The 21,659-nt window shown below is 45.2% G+C and overlaps 1 protein-coding gene across 2 annotated transcripts in view; it reads left to right on the top strand.

The window, feature by feature from the left end:
- Nucleotides 1-21,414, top strand: part of MINPP1 (multiple inositol-polyphosphate phosphatase 1) — a 195,356-nt gene extending 173,942 nt beyond the window's left edge. For both annotated transcript variants that reach the window (XM_075612908.1, XM_075612906.1), the window contains exon 6: nucleotides 9,608-21,414. In XM_075612908.1, the coding sequence (XP_075469023.1) occupies nucleotides 9,608-10,004 (397 nt within the window). In that variant the 3' untranslated portion in view covers nucleotides 10,005-21,414. The remainder of the gene's footprint in view (nucleotides 1-9,607) is intronic.
- The last annotated feature ends 245 nt before the right edge of the window (nucleotides 21,415-21,659 follow it).

The raw sequence follows: 21,659 nt of genomic DNA, 5'->3' as shown, positions 1-21,659 counted from the left end.
TACCCAATAGAAACAATGTAGCTAATATAGTTATAAACTTACAATGTGAACCCTAATGTCTTAATTTGACAAGATAATTAGAAACACTTGTTAATACAAGAAACACTGACATAGGCTGTGCATAAATAATTGATGAGACATGCATATAGTATATAACGTCCCTGAGGAAATAGAGTGAACAAGCAGTATAAACAATGCTACCTCAATGAGCATAAACAATGCCTCTTAAGGGCCAATTAAATAGGACCATTCCCACAGCAATTGAATCTCTGCGGGATATAGGTGACCAAGCTCAGAGGGTCACTCTAAACATGAAACACAGTAACACACGTGTCATGAGAGAAAAGATACTCTAAATCAAAATATGCAGCATGAACAGCCTGTGTGTGACAAGCATAATGGTAAAAAATCGTTTCAAAGTCCACAAAAATTGTATCAACAGTGTTAGGTAGTATAGTTACATGCTGAGTAATTCAGAGGTCCTGCCTAGCACCCCCACTCCTACGTGTTTCGTCAGAGGACTTAAACTTGGAGTGGTGGGGAGGCTAGGACAAAACACTGTTTAAAAAGGTGTCTTTTCTTTCGCTATCATACTATCACTGACCCGTGAGCACCGCCAGTTCCAATTAATAATATTTTTTTCATTATATACTGGCTTATGGTGACCAGTATTCTATTGGAGTGGATGCAAGGTTATTTTCCCTTTTTTTCGTGTATATATATATGTGTGTGTATGTATATATATATGCCGGGTATATCAGCTAGTATATATATATATATATATATATATATATATACTAGCTGATATACCGGGCGTGGAAGGGCAGGGAGGGGCGGCGGGGCAAAGGGCAGGGAGGGGCGGGGGGGGCAAAGGGCAGGTGAGGGGTGGCAAGGGGCAGGGAGGGGCAAGGGGCGGGTGGGCAAAGGGCAGGGAGGGGGGGGCAAAGGGCAGGGAGGGGGGGGCAAAGGGCGTGGGGGGCAAAGGGCAGGGAGGGGCGATCGGCGGGTGGGCAAAAGGCAGGGAGGGGGGGGCAAAGGGCAGGGAGGGGGGGCAAAGGGCAGGGAGGGGCGGGGGGGCAAAGGGCAGGGAGGAGCGGGGGGCAAAGGGCAGGGAGGGGCGGGGGGGGCAAAGGGCAGGGAGGAGCGGGGGGCAAAAGGGCAGGGAGGGGGCAGAGAGAGGGGTGGGAGGCAAAGGGTATCCTGCCAGAAATTCCATTTGGTAGACTGGCTGGCATTCCTGATGTAAATATAGGGTTACAGAAATGAGACCCTCAGGGTCCTAGTGCGAATGAGCTAACTAGCAGGGGGGGGCATGGATTAAAATGTGTTCCCATGTTAAAGATTGGATACAGCTAATTGTTATCCCATAGCCGGTACTTAATGTTAAGGATAGGGTCACAAAAGATATATAAACTGTGGTCAACCCCATATCCTTTCTCTTATATATCATCTTGATTGTTACCTGATTGCTGGAGAATTGCTTCTTGATACTTTTCATTCCCCACCCCCAAGTAAGTGTTACTTCTTGCCTGTTACTGTACTATATTGCTGTGTTCACCAATTTAAGGAATAAATTATATTTTATTATATCTATGCCTCGTTCAGTTCAACCCAGTTATTTGGTGTATTATTATAGCCTGTCACAAAGCTCCCGTCACAGTCCCCCCACCCAATCAGTCGGTCCCCCCCACCCAATCAGTCGGTCCCCCCCACCCAATCAGTCGGTCCCCCCCACCCAATCAGTCGGTCCCCCCCACCCAATCAGTCGGTCCCCCCCACCCAATCAGTCGGTCCCCCCCCACCCAATCAGTCGGTCCCCCCCACCCAATCAGTCGGTCCCCCCCCACCCAATCAGTCGGTCCCCCCCACCCAATCAGTCGGTCCCCCCCACCCAATCAGTCGGTTCCCCCCCCCACCCAATCAGTCGGTTCCCCCCCCCACCCAATCAGTCGGTCCCCCCCACCCAATCAGTCGGTCCCCCCCACCCACCCAATCAGTCGGTCCCCCCACCCACCCAATCAGTCGGTCCCCCCACCCACCCAATCAGTCGGTCCCCCCACCCACCCAATCAGTCGGTCCCCCCACCCACCCAATCAGTCGGTCCCCCCACCCACCCAATCAGTCGGTTCCCCCACCCACCCAATCAGTCGGTCCCCCCACCCACCCAATCAGTCGGTCCCCCCACCCACCCAATCAGTCGGTCCCCCCACCCACCCAATCAGTCGCTCCCCCCCACCCACCCAATCAGTCGCTCCCCCCCACCCACCCAATCAGTCGCTCCCCCCCACCCACCCAATCAGTCGCTCCCCCCCACCCACCCAATCAGTCGCTCCCCCCCACCCACCCAATCAGTCGCTCCCCCCCACCCACCCAATCAGTCGCTCCCCCCACCCACCCAATCAGTCGCTCCCCCCCCACCCACCCAATCAGTCGCTCCCCCCCGCCCACCCAACCAGTCGCTCCCCCCCGCCCACCCAACCAGTCGCTCCCCCCCGCCCACCCAACCAGTCGGTCCCCCCCGCCCACCCAATCAGTCGCGACCCACCGCCCACCCAATCAGTCGCGACCCCCCACCCACCCAATCAGTCGCGACCCCCCACCCACCCAATCAGTCGCGACCCCCCACCCACCCAATCAGTCGCGACCCCCACCCACCCAATCAGTCGCTCCCCCCCACCCAACCAATCAGTCGCTCCCCCCCACCCACCCAATCAGTCGCTCCCCCCCACCCACCCAATCAGTCGGTCCCCCCCACCCAGTCGGTCCCCCCCACCCAGTCGGTCCCCCCACCCACCCAATCAGTCGGTCCCCCCACTCAATCAGTTGGTCCCCCCCCACTCAATCAGTTGGTCCCCCCCCACTCAATCAGTCGGTCCCCCCCACCCACCCAGTCGGACCCAGTCACCCAGTCCCCCCACCCACCCAGTCCCCCCACCCACCCAGTCGGACCCAGTCACCCCACCCACCCCGTCAGTCCCCCCAGCCACCCCGTCGGTCCACCCACCCAGCCACCACCCCCCCACACCCACACACCACCCCCCCCCCACACCCACACACCACCCCCCCACACCCACACACCACCCCCCCACACCCACACACCACACCCCCACACCCACACACCACCCCCCCACACCCACACACCACCCCCCCCACCCACACACATCCCCCCCACCCACACACCATCCCCCCCACACCCACACACCACCCCCCCACACCCACACACCACCCCCCCACACCCACACACCACCCACCCACACACCAACCCCCCCACCCACACACCACCCCCCCACCCACACACCACCCCCCCCACCCACCCACACACCAACCCCCCCACACACCACCCACCCACACACCAACCCCCCCACCCACACACCACCCCCCCACCCACACACCACCCCCACCCACCCACACACCACCCCCACCCACCCACACACCAACCCCCCCACCCACACACCACCCCCCCACCCACACACCACCCCCCCCTCCCACACACCACCCACACACCCCACCCACACACCACACCACCCCACCCACACACCACCCCCCCCACACCCACACCCACCCAGTCACCCCCCACACCCACCCACTCAATCACCCCGTCAGTCAGTCACTCGCTCTCGCCCTCTCTGTCTGTCTCTCTCGCCCTCTCTGTCTGTCTCTCTCGCCCTCTCTGTCTGTCTCTCACGCCCTCTCTGTCTGTCTCTCACGCCCTCTCTGTCTGTCTCTCTCACGCCCTCTCTGTATGTCTCTCTCACGCCCTCTCTATCTCTGTCTCACTCTCTCTGTCTCACTCTCACTCTCTCTGTCTCACTCTCACTCTCTCTGTCTCACTCTCACTTTCTCTGTCTCTGTCTCACTCTCTCTGTCTCACTCTCACTGTCTCTGTCTCACTCTCTCTGTCTCACTCTCTCTGTCTCTGTCTCACACTCTGGATCTGGATATCTTATTTACCCTATATGTCTTAACTGCCCTATACCTACACCAAAATAACCTATACTGCTTTCTTCCAGATCTGACTCAAGCTTCACACGGGAGACATCGGAATCCCCCCTAACCCAAAAGACAGGTAGGGAACACCTCCCCTCCAACATATAACATTGCGGGAATGAAGGCACCTGGACATTGAGGGACTGTGGATCAGGTAAGATCCCAGGCGGGATTGCTGCTTTTGTGAAGCAGGGGCATCCAGACACTGGTTAAGGGGTTCAGGAAACTAGTCATTCTTATCTGGCTTTTTTTTCTCCAGATCCGACATATATACACACACACACACACACACACACACACACACACTCTTGTAACAAGGACTAATTGTAGTATAATTTAATACAATAAATAAACTTATGTCAAAAACGAATGTTGTTCTTATTAGGAATTCAATTTATTTATTTTTTGGGGCTGGGTGGGACTAAAGGTGGGGCTGGGGTTGCGGGGCTAGGTGGCGAGTAGATTTTTGGGTGATTTGTCAACCACTGTATTCAGAGAGATATGTATATTCTATCTATCCTAAACTGTCAAATTATCACTAAAGGAATTGTTGGCTTTCTGCCTCAAAATGTAAGCACTCTTCACATACCTTGGGAAATTCCTACAGAATTCTGTTTTAAAGACTGTAGAACATTGTCTCTGCTATCTACTGTATTAAAGATGGACACCATTGTGATTTTCTTAAAAAAACAACAAAAACGCTTTGTTTTAATAACCGTACAATTGGAATTTTTGCTACATTTTTTTTCTCGTATATTGGCTCGCGCATAACAATCAGCATATGTTACGTATTCTATCATATTTGGTAGTAACCTTTTCAGTGTTGGACATTCAGGCCTAAATTATCAAAACTTACTTTCAACTATGAAATAGTCTGAACAATGGTATCAAAATGTTATATTGCTTATGAACAGTGTATTGCTTTATTGGATAGATTTACAACGCTCATGTTTAGAAGGTGTTACTACATGGTCTGAGGTACTGAGGTATTTCTGATAAAATTAGGCAAATCTACATTAAGAAGCCTTAAAAATAGTTCAAGTAAAGCAGGGGTGGGGAACCTTTTTTCTGCCATGGGCCATTTGGATATTTATAGCATCGTTCGCGGGCCATACAGACACAGAAAGGCAGGCACACAGCAGGCATGTAGGCACACAGAACCCCGCCCCCCTACCTCTGATAGTTGCTGCTGCTGCTGCTGGGGGGATCGTGTAGGGCGGATGCTGGGGTAAGTGCGGGGGGAGCTGCTGGAGAATCATGGGGGAAGTGCGGGGACTGCTGCGGGGGAAGTACGGTGGCTGCTGGGGGATCGCTGGGGCTTGTACGGTGGCTGCTGGGGATCGTGTAGGGCTGCCGGCGCCTCACACCACCTCCTTCCTCCTCCTGATTGGGTGCGCGGCGGCCATTTTTTTTTTTAAATTGGCGTGACCCCGGTTATAGCAGTTGCCTTAGCAGGGCCAGACCAAATGATTTCGAGGGCCTTATACGGCCCTCGGGCCTGACGTTCCCCATCCCTGAAGTAAAGTATGAAGTAGTTACATTGCAAAGAAATGCCCATGGAAGAGAAATAATACTTAACACTAACAGAATGTGACTAAATGACTGTTTGTTGTACTCGCTGTACCATTAAACTGTTTCCACTTGTCTTGGCAGGTATAATACCAGAAATGGTTACATTGTGTTAAATGAGTGACCTTTTGTCACAAAACACTACTGATAAGGTCAAGGTTAATCACTCTGTATGTGAACCTTAGTGTTCAATGCTGCTATCCAGTCAAAGCATAACGTTATTAGAATTCTGGCAGTATTGTTCCAAGAGAACCTGATTCAGTGCACCATGTGATATCTTGTTGAAGATTAACATAAACAACTTTACAAGTTGAATGCATGTATTTCTGTGTGTAATTGTGTACTTCGGTGCACACTGATCGCCATTTTTTCTGCATTTTACTTGCTTAACATGATCTTTTCTTGCCCTTTCTAAGGCTGTTTCCGTTTTTTTTTTTTTTTTAATCCGCCGCTCCATTCTGGAGATATAAGCGTTTTGAAATATTAGGTGTCTGGGAAATCAACATTGAGCTTTCCGGGAAATCAAAATTGAGCTTTCATTGAAGCCCAGTGCCGTCTATTAAGTAAAAAATAAGAGCAGGTCATGCTCAGGGGCCAAGATCCTAATATTAAAGGAGTTAAACTCTTATAGGCTTCTAAGGGGGATTGCTGTTTTAATGCTCTTTGTTTTGAAATGCTGCTTTTTTACTATTTCAGAATATGCAGGTACATATAAAACAGTATTGACACCTACTTAACTACTTTAAATAGCTAAGTAAGTAGTACTTGAACCTTTTATTCTCAATACTGGGGAGAAAACACTTGTTCCACCACCCCTCATCCTAACTAATATAAGGAAGGACCTACAGTAGGAAGTCACCATCTGATCAGTGGGTCCCTTTGAGGCTTTCTGAGTTTGAACCATCTGTCTTGGGTCCCTGGTTGTCTTGAATGTCAGGGGCTATTTCCACGCAATTTCTATTGCTCTCCCTCAACAAAAAAAGGTTACTTTTAATGAAGGTAATAGCATGCAAATTGTAGTGCTGATCTAAAATCCTAAACTACAAATTAGGCATTCTGCGTAGTCGTCTTCCACCATCTTCTCAAGAAGTACTCTGTACAAATTAGGAATACTTTCTTTAATACACTTTGGTAGGTTGTTGGTAAGCAGCAAGTCACAAAATATATGTAAAAAACAATGTTACAGATGATGTATTTTCCTCTGTGTTTGGACTTTATATAAAGGACTATCATTTTACATCTGGGCTATTCATCAGGACTAAAATGAACTGTGGTACACACCGCATTGACTAGCAGATGACAATAAGCATCAAGGCATCAAATGTCATGCCAATTTCCCACACTACACCAAACATGGACCGTCCCTGTTTAAAGAGGCAATCCAAGCTGGCGATGTTTGTGGCGAATATTTTTTTAATTTTAACATTGGATTGAGGCAGTGAACCCCCCTAATTTCAGTTCTGGGGACCAGCGTTTTCTGTAGATACAGACCTCTGTATGTGGTGCGGGTAGCCGCTCGGCTAGCAAGGATCACGTAGTGGCGGAGTTTCAATTCTCCCGCACCCTTGCAGGTCAATAGGAAGCCGTGACATCAGGTGCTGCTTCCTATTGGCTCGCGTGACGCAGGAGCTTTAAACGCTAAACCCCAGCAATCCGAGCCGAAGCTGCTACCCGCACCCCATATGAATGTCTGTATCTCTGGAAGCAGGGAGTCCCTGGAGCTGAAATTAACGGGGTTCTGCTCCAGAGATCCCCTGCTTTAATCCTATGGAGAGAGAAAAAACAATCGCCCCTTGAATTGCTCATTTAACTCCTAAGCTGCTGCAGAGATCAATAATCCATGCATCTTGGAAGGGTGTGCAACAAATTGCATAGAAGGTAGCCACTGCATGGAATGGGTTCAGATTCATTAGGCTGATGCACTGTAGAAAGATAACCACGTTGGACTGCATCCGTCTAATTTATGTGTGCCATGATAAAATGTACTTTAACTGTAGGAAAAAGATACCGGAAAGTGTTGGCGTTTAGCTCAGCAGTATGTGCGTGGATAGGCGACACAGTTTGGCCACTATACTAACACAGAATTTAAAGGAAAGCGCTAAGCTAAGGATAGAGGTAACTCAATATTCAATGTGGGTGCTGCATGAAAAAGGACCGTTCCCAGTCCAAATAGTTGTGTTGAAGAAAAATATCAGTATATTAAGCTGGGAATAACACTGCTACTGATTGGTCTCTGCAGCAACATAGTACCCTATGATTTGTTGTGTATATTGTAGGTGATATTACTGCCAACATCAGGCAGTCTGGCCACTAGAAGAATTTTCTTTGCACCTTAGTTTCTATATCTGGCTTGCACAATATTATCCCCCTCATGGATGGGCCTACTTTTTGCAGCTGGGGAGTTTTATGATAGACACCATCTATTTCCTTGTACATTTTACACTGATGCTAGGATATACTTGGCAACAGAGGAACAATATAGCTCCATTTGGATACACTCTCCAAATCCTGGGATTAACTATTGTAGTGTTACATTATATTACACTGTGAGCAACATTGTATCCTTCTGCCTCGGCAAAGACGCAGTATTTTAGGCCGCATCCATGGTATATGCTTGGGTGCGAGCATTCATGCGGTGTCACGCTGGCCTGTAGCAGGAGGTTTTCTGTCCTGCAGGTAGACACGATGGGGGGTGGGGGGGTGTCGGGTGTGTGGCAGTGACGTCACGGATCTGGCTCTCCCTCATTGGGCGAACCGCTCACGTGACCCTACTGTCGCACTACCAAGGCAATTTTTTCTCGTCTCTCCAAGCATAGCTCCTGCCAGCGCACGGAGCATAGACGTTCTCATTGCCCTAATGTAACTCCTTGCGCAGCATGCACGCTCGCGAGCGCTCTGTCACCATGGACGAGGCTTTCGAATTGGTTGTTTATATTGCAGATGACATTACTGATATCAGCCAGCTCCATTACTTTTTGGCTTTGTACCATAGCCGCTATTCACGGTTTCAGCCCTGTTTCGGTGTTCTCTTCTTAGTTACAGGGGAACCTTATGATACACACTATCCACTCCTTAACTCATTTGACCAGCCCTCTCACCACCATATTTTTATGTTTCACTGTATATATACTGAATACCTCATGTATTATACGTATTTTGTTATTTAAATAAAGGTAATTTTATTCTGGGTTTTTTTCTCCATCCACTGAGATGCCCTCATGAGGGAATATTGTAGAGACATTTTCATGGTTTAAAAAAAGTAGAGTACAGTATAAATAACATGCGAGGTTTGCTATCAGATTTGCTCACACTGCTGCTATTCCATTAGACAATAACTGCTTGTGTGGTTCTGTTAATGTGCCTATTAATGATGTAAGTTAACTTTGCCGAATGCTGCAGGTCGACAGTCACTAAAAGGTTATTTGTAAAACCGTAGAACTCAATCTGACAAACACTGATGCTCTCCATTGCACTGCTAGCCATAATAAAGACACGTGTAAGACGATCTGTACAGAAAATAATCGAAATCCTTTAAAAAAAAAAAAAGGGGAGAGAATAAACTCTTGTTTGCAAGGAAACTAATATATGTGAGAATACAAAGACTAGTAACGTTATAGTTGACACAGATATGAGTAATGAAACTTAAAATTGATTATACTATTATTTATTTACTCACAGAGGAGAGTTTAGATATGGTCACTGACCAATGATTGTAGAAGCACTAAATGCAGCATTTCTCATCTCAAATAACATCCACGATTAATTTTCATCATCTCTCACAGCTATGGGATTTTTTTAATGTCATGTGATCACAATAAATCTGCCATTCTTTGTAAAATACTCAATACTGCTGTTCTAATCCTCTTGTTCTATTATATCTTCCACACACAGGTTTTTGTATCATGTTAATTTAAAAAATGATTGGATATATGGGGATAAAGGGATGGAGCCTTTAAATGTACTTAACACCTGGTCATGTTTCTGAAACTTTTAACTGTAAAGCACAAATTACATCAGCACAATGCAATATCATTATATTTCTCTGTTGCAGGTCCCAGCATATCTCCACCCCTGTGGTCATGCAGTTTGGACATGCAGAGACACTTTTGCCACTACTCGCTCTAATGGGTCTGTTTAAGGACGAGGACTCCCTAACTGCTGACAACTTTGCTGCACAAGGTGAACGGAAATTCCGCAGCGGTCGAATTGTACCCTATGCCTCAAACCTGGTGTTTGTCCTGTATCACTGTGACTTGGCTGAGACCCCACAGAATGAGTACCAAGTGCAGATGCTACTAAACGAAAAGCTTCTTCCTTTTCCCCACTCAGAAGAGTGTGTCTGCAGTTATGAGGACTTGAAGAAGCAGTACAGTCACCTCCTTGAAAGCTGTCACTTCGAAGACGAATGTGAACTACAGAAAGGCAATCATACTTCTGTGAATGAATAACGATGAAAAATCCACTAAAGTGACCTCCTTTGGTCCGTATTATTACTTCTGTTGTGAAAGCAGACTTTCCTATATGTGGGAACCAAACACAACAAGGGTATAGTGAGGAAGTAGGTAAAGGTGCGCTCAGAATAAATTGTGGTAACTCGGCATAGAGTATATGAGGGAATTTAAACAATTAGCCCAATAGCTAGGAGATTGAGGCTCTAAATGTGAAAAAGTGCAGCTAGTATAAATTGATGACTGAAAACATCAATGTGAGAGGAAAGTGGTGAGCAAAAATACCAGCGCAAAAATTCACATAATAAATCTTAAGTAATTATAAAAACATATCAAAATAAAACCGCACATAAGCAGTGCTACATGGGGAAATGACAGTGTTGTATTATAAAAAAATACATTGTTACCAGATCCTCATACACATCATGAAATGGTCTCAGTTTCCAAGGAAAGAGAAATTCGCCAAATTGTATAACAGGGTGGCGAGTGTCGGCACACGGACAGATGGTAGCCCCGGTAGGGAAGGCACCCGCTCCCGGCTCAGTGGTATAAACAATCACGTTCCAAGTAGAGAAGAAAGGTAAGTCCAACCTCCATATGGCTCTCGCTCCAGGTCGTCACGGCATACAAATGCCCGCTGCACGTTGGATGAGGATCAGCTCTGGTTAGGGAATGCACCCGCTCCTGGTCCTCAGTATTGAACTCCACATGTCACCTCTGTCTACTGTAGGTGTACGTGAAAGGGGGCTGGATCACCTGGACTGCACCACAGCTGTTGTAGTTGAACACGAATCAACAGTGTCTTCTGAATAGGTTGAATAACTTGCAGGAAAATAGCCAAAGAGGCAATATTCAGCTAAATAAAGATTTATAGCAAGCAATAGAATAGAGAAACCGCACACAATCTATTCCAACGCGTTTTGTAGCTGCGGCTACTTCAGGTTTCATTTGGGTTCAAATAGCACACATTCTTACTCAATCATTCCCTGATTTGGCGAATTTCTCTTTCCTTGGAAACTAAGACCATTTCATGATGTATATGGGAATCTGGTAACAATTAATCTTTTATAATACACTGTAATTTCCCCATGTAGCACTGCTTACGTGCTGTTTTTATATGCTTTTATAATTACTAAAAATGTATTATGTGAATTTTTGCGCTGGTATGTTTCCTCACAACAAGGGTATAATGGCTAAAATAAAAGTGCCATAATCCCTTCACAGTACATCAAAGTAGGAAAAACGCATCCTTCTAATCGGTATGATGGCATAAAGGGTGTGGAATACAAATACTTCTTTATTTTCACACCTTTTTTATTTACAAAATCAGAATGTCACTAATTGTAGAATCCAGCACAGTAATATATGTGTTAATCAGCACATTAATGGCCATATTTAGTAGGGGGTGCTACTCCATAAGACCTATTACAGCCCATTCAAGTAAATGAGCTATGAGGTGTCTTCTGCGGAATTATAGCACAACTTGGTAAATGTGGCCTTAAATGTGTCACTTCCATTTTTCTTTTTGTATACAGGTACTTCCCGACAATTGCACAGGGGAAAACGTTTTTCCCCGTAACAAAGTATTGTAGTGTTTAAAGAAAAAAAGCTTTGAAATAGTGGCAGTATTGAGATAGTCAACATCTTTAGAGAAGTAAGCTCCAACAGCATTGGATTGGTGCTTTCCTTTTATAAACTTTTGTAATGAAAGGAAAATTCCTGCTGTATGGGGAAACCCCATCAGTGTTTAGATGTTATTAAAGAGCAGTGGGAGTCGGGATAGGTAATATCCCTGGGGCTGCAATAATGTCCTCATTAAGCAGAAGAAGCTTTGAGGTCCCATACTATATCCTCATTTCGGCAGTGGAAGCATTGTATGCTAAGACATGGGTTTACAACTCCAGTCCTCAAGACACCCAAACAGGTCAGGTTTTCGGGATATCACTGCTTCAGCACAGGTGGCTGTCAGTAGCTGAAGCAGTGATATCCTGAAAACCTGACCTGTTTGAGGGGATCTTGAGGACTGGAGTTGAAAACCCCTGTGGTAAGAGATAATGGGGAAAGGCAGGGTTGCAGACCTGTCAGACATGCGAATTTGCTCACAAGTGGTATTTTTATTTGCTGTACAATGTACCGTGGAAGGTTGAATTATTATTTTTATTTTTTTTACACACCATATCTTTTTTTGTCAGCTCCCATACTAGAAATTCTGCTTTGTGTATGTTAATAAGTGTCATACTGTTTGCATGTCACCAATTGCAAATAGTCAAATATTGGTATGTGAGCACTTAAAATGTAATTTGAATACAATAACCTTTACCAGTATAAAAGGACCGTATATTCATCACTGGGCCTCATTCATTAAATCACGATTGAAATGTAGTGCCCAAAACTCCAGCGATCTTAGTACAAAACCACTAATGGGATTTAGTCAATGTTAATGACCCTCCAGTTACATTCACTCAGTCACAATGCTGGTATTTAGATTCTAGATTTGACAGAAATGATCATATTAAATGAACTTGTAATGCGCATTGACTTCTTGGGGAGTCCCCTGCAAACGAACTAGGCAGAGTTGTTTTTTTCGTGCTTGCAAAAAGCACATTTCGCTTGTTTCGCAATCTTGGGTGAAAGTTTTGCACATTTAGACTTGAGTGAATAACAAATATTTATTTTAGCCAGTGCACCTTTGCAGAACACTTGAGACCATTAGACTAGAACTGATTTTGCAGGACCAGTAACAATTACAACTTAATGTCCGTAATATAAGGGTCTGACCCCTATTATATGTTATATTATATGTTATTTCTGTTATATTTGCTCAGTAGTGCTGTTGCCTACTTGTAGTATCACACATTCGACATGTTGGTATTGGCTTTAATTGCATATTATTAAGAAACTTTCTGTGCTTTATTTTGTTTTTTGAGCTAGACATTAGTTAACTTTTCCCTCATATTATAATTCTTTTGATAGAATCACACACATTAAAATGATGGAGGCCAGTCATTGCTATGAATAAAGTGATACAAACTACAGGTGAACCCCGTTATAGCACGACCCGTTATAACGCGAAATCGGTTATAACGCGGTTTTCACGTGGCTCCCGTTTAAAAAAAAAAAAAAAAAAGATTTTTAATTTTTTTTTTAAACACTACACACACTCTCACTGCACACACCACCCACCACCCACCACATTGCACACACCCCCAGCACTCACTGCACACTGCACACACACTCACTGCACACTGCACACTGCACACACACTCACTGCACACTGCACACACACACACTGCACACACACTCACTGCACACACACTCACTGCACACACACTCACTGCACACACACTCACTGCACACACACTCACTGCACACACACTCACTGCACACACACTCACTGCACACACATTCACTGCACACACACTCACTGCACACACACTCACTGCACACACACTCATTGCACACACACTCACTGCACACACTCTCACTGCACACACTGTCACTGCACACACTCTCACTGCACACACTCTCACTGCACACACTCTCACTGCACACACTCTCACTGCACACTGCACACAGCACACAGCACTCACAGCACACAGCACTCACAGCACACAGCACTCACACAGCACTCACACAGCACTCACACAGCACTCACAACACACTCACAGCACTCACAGCACACTACACCACACCTCCCACTCCCCCTCCCTACCTTTGGTGTCGGCTGCTGAGATCGGAGCGGAGCTGGCATCAGGAGGAGGGGGGGAGTCGGGAGGAGGGGGGGTGAGTGAGGAGCAGGCTGGGACTCGGAGGGCCGCGTGGGCTATGCCGCGGAGGGCCGGTAGTTGTGGGGGCATGGGGGGGGGGAGGAAATGGATGCCGGTGGTGGGAGGTAAGGAGCAGGTTGTGGCTGGACTCGCCGTTGCTAGGGGACGTATAGGGCTTCCGGCCACCTCTTCCTTCCTTCCCTCCTCACTCCCTCCCGATCGGGCGCGCGGCGGCCATTTTTTTGTTTTTTTAATTAGCGCGACCCCGGTTCTAGCGCTGTCGGATCGGGTGGCCCCCGAGGACCGTGCTATAACAGGGTTTAGTTGTACCAATAACGTTATTGCTATAGGTGGGACAATGTTCAGGTACACTGGGCAAGCTACAGTGGTGAGAAAACGTTTGTGAACCCCTTAGCTTTTTCACATATTTTAACCCTAAAATGTTGTTCGATCTTAATCTAAGCCCTAATAATAGATAAAGAAAACCTGATCAAACAAATGACACAAAAACATAATACTTTTTCAACATTTATTTATCCACAAATGATTGAACATTCAATATCCACGTGTGAAAAACATTGTTCCAAAAGCCTTGTGGATCATCAATGTGCTCTTTGGTGAACTTCAGGTGGGCAGCAAAGTGTGTTGTGGTTTTTTTTAGAGAGCAGTGGTTTCTGCCTGGCTATTCTTCTATGAACACCATTCTTGTTCAGTCTTTCTCTGATAATTGAGTCATGAACACTCATTTTAGCCAAGGCGAAAGTGGCCTGCAGATCCTTGGATGTTATTCTGGGGTTCTTTGTGACTTCTTGGATGATTTGCTGGTTTGTTTTTGGAAAGATTTTGGTAGGACGACCACTCCTGGGTACAGTGACTGTGGTCTTCAACTTTACATTTGTAGACGATCTGTCTGACAGTGGATTGGTGGAGCCCCAAATACTTTAAAAAGAGTTACAAAACCATTTCTGTCACATGAGCATCAATAACGTTTTTTCTGAGGTCCTCCGAGATGGATTTTGATTGTGTTATGGCGTGTTTCCACATACTTTTGAACATACCCGGAACTCTTAATTACTCATTGTTTGTCTAATTCATACATCATTTTGTTTAATAAGACATGGCATTGGTTAATATAAACCCTATTGGATATTTAAGAAAATACTGATTTTGATTCAAGAAGGTTACCATGGAAAAACTATGGACTTTCTGTAATTATCATTGGTGTTCACAAACATTTCCTTACCCCTGTATATCATTGTTGAAGCCAGATAGAGCAAGGTAATTGGAACTCATTCTACGTCAATTATTCTTCATATTTATTGTTCATGGGTATCTTAAAGGTTTTTTTCCCCTTAAAAACATATAAAATGGTACATGGTAAGTCCTACAATATTGATTTTAAGTATAGTCTTATGCATGCACTGGTATTCATTGTAGTAATTTCACAAGCACCGATCAAAAAGTGTCTCGAGGTGTGTATGAAATCCTAATTTGATTTAATGAATAAGCACACCTGTTTATACCTTTACAAGGGATCCTATCTTAGTTGCTGCATCTGCCTGCGAGGAAAGAATGCCACTATCTCATTCCATTGCAGCCTTTACCTTCATCATTTTTTGCAATGCTCTCCTTAGTTGTTGTCGGCATTTTCAATCCCAGAAACAGGAAATAAAAGCAGTATGTTTGAGTGTTTATAATACCTATCACAATAAGATTATGGTTGCAGAAAATGTGCTAAGAATCCATCTTGTTTCCAGCTGTACAATGGAAGACCAAACACTGACTGGTTAAAACGGGAAAGTAGCTGACTTTGTAAAGATCTCTTGGCTTTGTGCTATCTACAGTATGATAAACTAGATCAGGAGTGGCCAACTCCAGTCCTCAATGGCCACCAACAGGTCAGGTTTAAAGGATATAAAATCAAATTAGATTTATTGGCATGACAAACATTTTAGTATTGCCAAAGCGTGAGTAATAGGGGGTGGGGGACAATGATTACACAAATACTAGGGGGTAGGGTATAATGATTGCAGGGTATATGGGTAACAGTTACACACAGGGATGTGGGGATTAGTGGGCGTCTCTCAGCCTGTGGCAGGTGCTGATATAGTATAATATAACAATAAGTGCGCAGCACAAAATACAACTAAATTGTGTGATAGACTATGTCTAGTGGTGTACCATAGAAATGGTCCTAATTGAACCAAACCGGTGAATATATAATGGCGCAGTACTACTGTGCAAGTGATTAAATGGTTAAAACATACAAAACCATTGATGTCGGCGTTTGCTGCTTAAAAGAAAGAGTGGCTCGGCACTCCCACAGGCTAGAAGATAAAAAACAAAAAAGTGCAAAACGCAAATAGTGAAGTATATCAAATTAATTATATTGATAAATAAGGGTGAGTAATGTGCATACATCAAATAAGAACAATCATCGCATTTACGTGTAGAAATACACGAGATTACCACACAGCACTCTGCAAAGTTGGTATTTCAGGAGTGTTGCATCAAAGGATCTTCTCCTGCTATCAGTCTGATGTCATCAGGGTCTGTTGCGATGGTGATGGTCTGTGGTCAGCCTCCACTGCATCAGCTGCACCCGCTGTGTCTAAGGAGTCAGTAGTGCAAAGACGCTCACACAAAGTCCTTCCTGTGTGATGCACCGTGTGCTTAGCATGCACTGCATGCTAGTAAACCGTCTCTGAGTTCCAAAGGCAGGTCACGCTGGTGTTCGACGATGTATATACACCGCAGTCTGTCTGCCTACCACGCAGCAGAGTTCCGCTTTGGAAGTCGCGCACAGTGGTGACGTCACCCGTAAGGCGCGTGTATACCCTTAGAAGCACTCGATCACATCCAAGTGCATTCGGGTAGACAATGATGGCATAAAAACAATATTACTATTAAAACTGGTACCATAAACTTGTAAATTGATTATCCAACGCGTTTCAAAGCATAAAAAGCTTCTTCAGGGATCGTATGCAGCCAGTTCTGCTGTGGCCTCATCTTCTCCCAGGAGGATCGCCATTCTTTGGTTCTTTTCTATATCACTAAAGTTCTGGATAAGGGCTGTGAGTTTCTCCAGATGGACACTCCTCACTTCAGAGTATTGTGGGCAACGCAGCAGGAAGTGTTTCATCTATCACTCCTAGCTCACATCGCTGGCACAGTCTCATCTCCCGGGGCTTCCAGTTTCGTCTGTGTCTGCCTGTTTCTATTTGTAGGCTATGGGTGCTCATTCTGTACTGAGTGTATTCTCTCTGTAGGCTGTGGTAGGTCTCCAGCTTCTTTGAGCACTTGATGTCCTTTTCCCACATAGTCACATATTGCTCCTTCATTTTGCTGGCAATTGAGTTGATTTGTTTTTTTCAGAAGGCTGTTGATCTGTGTGGGGTTTTGTTCTTGGAGTGAGAGGACAAGTTGTTTGATGGCACAGGGTTTAGTGAGGAGGTCCTGGCTTGTCATTGCTCTGTAGAAGTAAGACTGTGGGTGGCTGTTGTTTAGGTGGGCCCAGAATGTCAGTGCTCTGTTCTGTACAGTGAGCAGTAGAGGAAAGCGGCCCAGCTCAGCCCGGCATGCATTGTTTTGATGTGCTCCTGTGTACTTGGAGAAGGTGTTTGCAGAATTCCAGATGCAGTATTTCAGTTGGGCTGGTGTCCCATTTTGTGGAGTCTGGGTATGTTACAGGGCCCCACACCTCGCTGCCATACAGAAGGATGGGTGTGATGATGCTGTTGAATATTTTCATCCAGATTATTGGTGGTTTGAGGTGGTACATCTGTTTCCTTATTGTATAGCAAGCCCTGCGGGCCTTCTCATTCAGTGTATTTATGGCCAGGTTGAATTTCCCTGATGAGCTGATAGTTAGACCTAGGTATGTGTAGCTTGCTGTCTGTTCCAGTGCATTGTCATTCAGTGTGAAATGCGATATGGTTGGATGTTTTTTAGATTTTTTCTGGAATAACATTCTGTTTTTTTCTAGGTTCACAGAGTGCCCAGGTCTGGCTGAATTTTTCTAGTATTGCCAGTTTCTGTTGGATGCCTTGGTCTGTTGGAGACAGCAAGAGCAGGTCGTCTGCATATAGTAGGGACTTAATCTCTGTTCCAGCCAAGTTGAACCCAGGTGCTGAGGAGGATTCATGGGCTGCTGCAAGCTCATTGATGTAGATGTTAAACAGTGTGGGACTCAGGCTGCAGCCCTGTCTAACTCCACGGCCTTGATGGAAAAAGTCTGTACTTTTGTTATTTACTTTCACGCAGCATTTGTTTTCAGAGTACATACTTTTGATTGTGTCGTTTGTTCTCCCCCCTATTCCGCTCTCTATTATTTTCAGCAATAGGCCTGGATGCCAGATGGAGTCGAAGGCATTTTTGAAGTCCACAAAGCAAGCAAAGATTTTGCCCTTGTTTGTGTTGTGGATGTATTTATTGATCAGGCTGTGTAGGGTATAGATGTGATCCGTGGTGCAGTGATTTGACAGGAAGCCTGTCTGGTACACTCTGCTCTGTAATGAAGGTGATTATTCTGCTGTTCAAGATGTTGTTGAACAGTTTCCCCAGGGTACTGCTGACACAGGTACCTCTGTAATTGGATGGGTCCAGCCTGTCTCCTTTCTTGTGGACAGGGGTTATCAGTCCTTTGTTCCACAGTTCAGGGAAGTAGCCAGTAGTAAGGACCAGGTTAAACATTTTCAGTATTGCTTCTTGTATAGATGGATTGCTATACTTCAGCATTTCATTTAGAATGTCATCTGGTCCACTGGCTTTCTTGGTTTTTATTAGTTTTATTTTTTCTTTTATTTCCTGGATTGTGATTGCTATATTCAGGGTTTTTTTGTTATCTTTTATAATGTTCTACAGTGATGTTTGTTTGGTGAGGATTTCTTTTTGTTATTGTGTCAGGTTTTCTTCTGGGATTTCTTGGTAAAGGTCCTCAAAGTAGTTTTTCCAGGTGTTACCATTCTGAATGGCCAGGTGTCTGTTATTCTGCTTTGAATCCAGATGTTTCCAGGTTTGCCAGAAAGTATTTTCATCCAATGCTTCTTCAATTCTTATTTTTTGGCAATGTGGTTTGTTTTTTCTTCCTTGGGGTGTGCCTGTAGTGCGTCAGGTGTTGGTGGTACCTTATTCGTAGTTCTGTATTGTTTGGGTCTGTGTTTTTTGTATTTTTGACTGTCAACGAATGACCCACTGATTGAGCCACCTATGCTGAAGCAGGGATATCCTGAGAAACTGACCTGTTGGTGGCCCATGAGGACTGGAGTTGGCCACCTCTGAACTAGAGAGATAGGTAACTTGAACACAATAAACTAGTTCCCTCAGAGTCGTCATGAAGGGGTGAAGGAGCTAAGATGTGGCACACTTCATGTGCTCTTGAGCAGAGAGCATTGCAGAGCTATTGAAATTAATATATACTGTGTAAAGAATATTGTGCTGGACCTGGAAGTGTAGCATGTTCTATTATTTTATAAAGGCCAAAGAAGTCATACATTGAAACATGCTGGCACATTCTTAAAAGTGAAATAAATAAAAAGTGCACAATCTCATGATGAAGTGATTTGTGTGCAGTGCTTAAATTGTGCAAGCTAAATACTGATGAGTATTAGTCTTGGTGGTTTTCATTTATGAAAAAAATATATATTTTTTTGATTTTTAAAATAAAGTATATACTGTTGTTTCTCTTGTTTGTCGCCATCCATTACCAACCTTTATAAAGATTTAAAGTACCCCAGAACTTTTACTTCCTTGATTTTGCCACTCAGGTTTTCCAAGGAGGCGCATGTTTAGGCTTTATCGGTCTGCTGGGTGTTAGTGATTTATTGGCAATCAGCATGCATTCATCTTTCTGTATTATATTATGAATGATAGATGCATTTATTTATTTTTTACAATACTGTACAACATCTTTTCCAGTGGAACGTCAACTTTTTATGAGGAACACGCTCATTTTTCTTGAACCTCTATTAAAACTAACCCAACGGTGATCCCTTCCTCCCCCCCCCCCTTTTTTTTCCCCACCTTCCCTCCCCCTCTTTTTCCTCTGTCGTCTTCGGTCTGTTGATGTATTGTCCTGTTGTCTCCCCAACGTGTGTTCGTTTTATGGGGTTTGTCCTTGACAGTTAAGTGTATACTATGTATAGTTATCAACACCCTGTATTTTCGTGTCTGTATGCACAAAAAAACAATAAAGACAAAGTGGGGGAAAAAAAAAAAGTGACTTTTCCTCACAAAAAACATGCACAATGATGAATTTGGGGGTGAAAATCCTTTAAGCATAAAGACAAAATAACTTTAACATCTTATCTGATTGATGAGTCTTAGACCTACACAGAGGCAGTTTGAAGGGACAGAAAATAACAGTTGACAAGCGAAGACCACCTTAAATATTACGTGAGCTCTGTGAAGACCCTGTCTTGGCACACAGCAACTCCTGCGGTTGTGGCAAAAGTACAAATTATATGCACATTCAATGTGCGGGACTGGCAGCTTGCACAGCCATTGTCATCCACGCCAACTGTCTGTCAGACTGCTGTGTTACCTGCTGCAGCTTCTGTGCTGTATCCATGGAAACGCCCTCCAGACTTGTGGCAGTGTTAACAAATAAACATCTTTAAGTGCCTCATAAATAAGGAAAGTTACAGATATATGCTGAATCAGATAAATAAAACCATCTGTGCTTGTTTTATAAATAACTACTGTAGATGTAGCCCTGGTCCCCCGGTAGCCGAGTCCCCGCTTTCCCTGGTCCCCGGTTCCCCCGCTTAACTCCGATACAGGGGGGTGGGGGGACGCAGAGAGTATTGCGGGGTTGTGAAAGTGCGGGCAGTGGCTCCAGCGGCTCCCTTTGCAGGGCGCCACCAAGTTGCGATTGGCCGCGCATGTGCAGTGAGTCGCGTATGCGCAGAGAGATACAGCGGCGGCCTTTACAGGGAAGGCTCAGCGCAGGGACTACAAGTCCCATGAGCCTCTAGGGAAAGAGTGGCACGGCTTAGCCAATAGGGCGGCTGCAATTAGGTAGGGCGTAAGGCAGTCTGTAGCGTGAGGGAGCTCACGCTTGCAGTTAGGATAGGGACAGTTATGATGGTTGAGTAGGACAGTTCAGGCAGTTGAGGGACAGACAGTAAGGAGATAGAAGTTAGGAGTAAATTAGTAACGTGTGAGTAATTAATATAGAAGTTGGTGTTAGAAGTAAGTTAGTAATTTATGAGTTAGTAAATTCGTAATTTAGAAAATAGTGCGTTAGTGAGTTAAGTAAGGCAGTCGGTGCTGAGACAGGACACGGCGGTCTCCTGTTCAAAGTGTTCTGGGACCGGGCACCTATTACCTGGACATTCCTAACGATGGTACCATCCGCATGGGACCCACCCAGCGGAGAGGCGGAGACATCGTGGACCACCCTTCGGTATACGTGGATCACAAGTACAGCACCAGCATGCTTGTGTGTGGTCACACCCAGCAGGTACCTTTCACTAAGTGCACCAACACACTGTACAGTGTTGGCGCTGATCACGCCTAAGGGTGGGGACTGTGAACTGAGTGGGGAACATCGGTGGGCGGTTACAGCCATACGAGGCTAGTGGGTAGCTGTAAACAGCTATAAGTAAATCCTGCTATAAGTAAACTGTTATTCTATATTACAACTGTGTGTTCATTGTGTGATCGTATGCCTATGTATGTATATGGGTCCTGTAATGGTCAAATCCACATAGGATCCGTTACAGGTGGAGGCGCTGACGAAGATTGTTCCAGAGTACACCTGTAAGCCACAGGTATTGCACCACACGTACGCCGTAGACCCACATCTTACAGAGGGTGGGGAAACGTGCTACATAAATATTACTGCTGGAGTGTGATATTAATGTTGCAGGGCAGCATTATCCAAAAG

This window comes from Ascaphus truei, chromosome 8, assembly GCF_040206685.1.
Source record: "Ascaphus truei isolate aAscTru1 chromosome 8, aAscTru1.hap1, whole genome shotgun sequence".
Lineage (NCBI taxonomy): Eukaryota > Metazoa > Chordata > Amphibia > Anura > Ascaphidae > Ascaphus > Ascaphus truei.
This window is presented reverse-complemented; position numbering and strand designations above follow the sequence as displayed.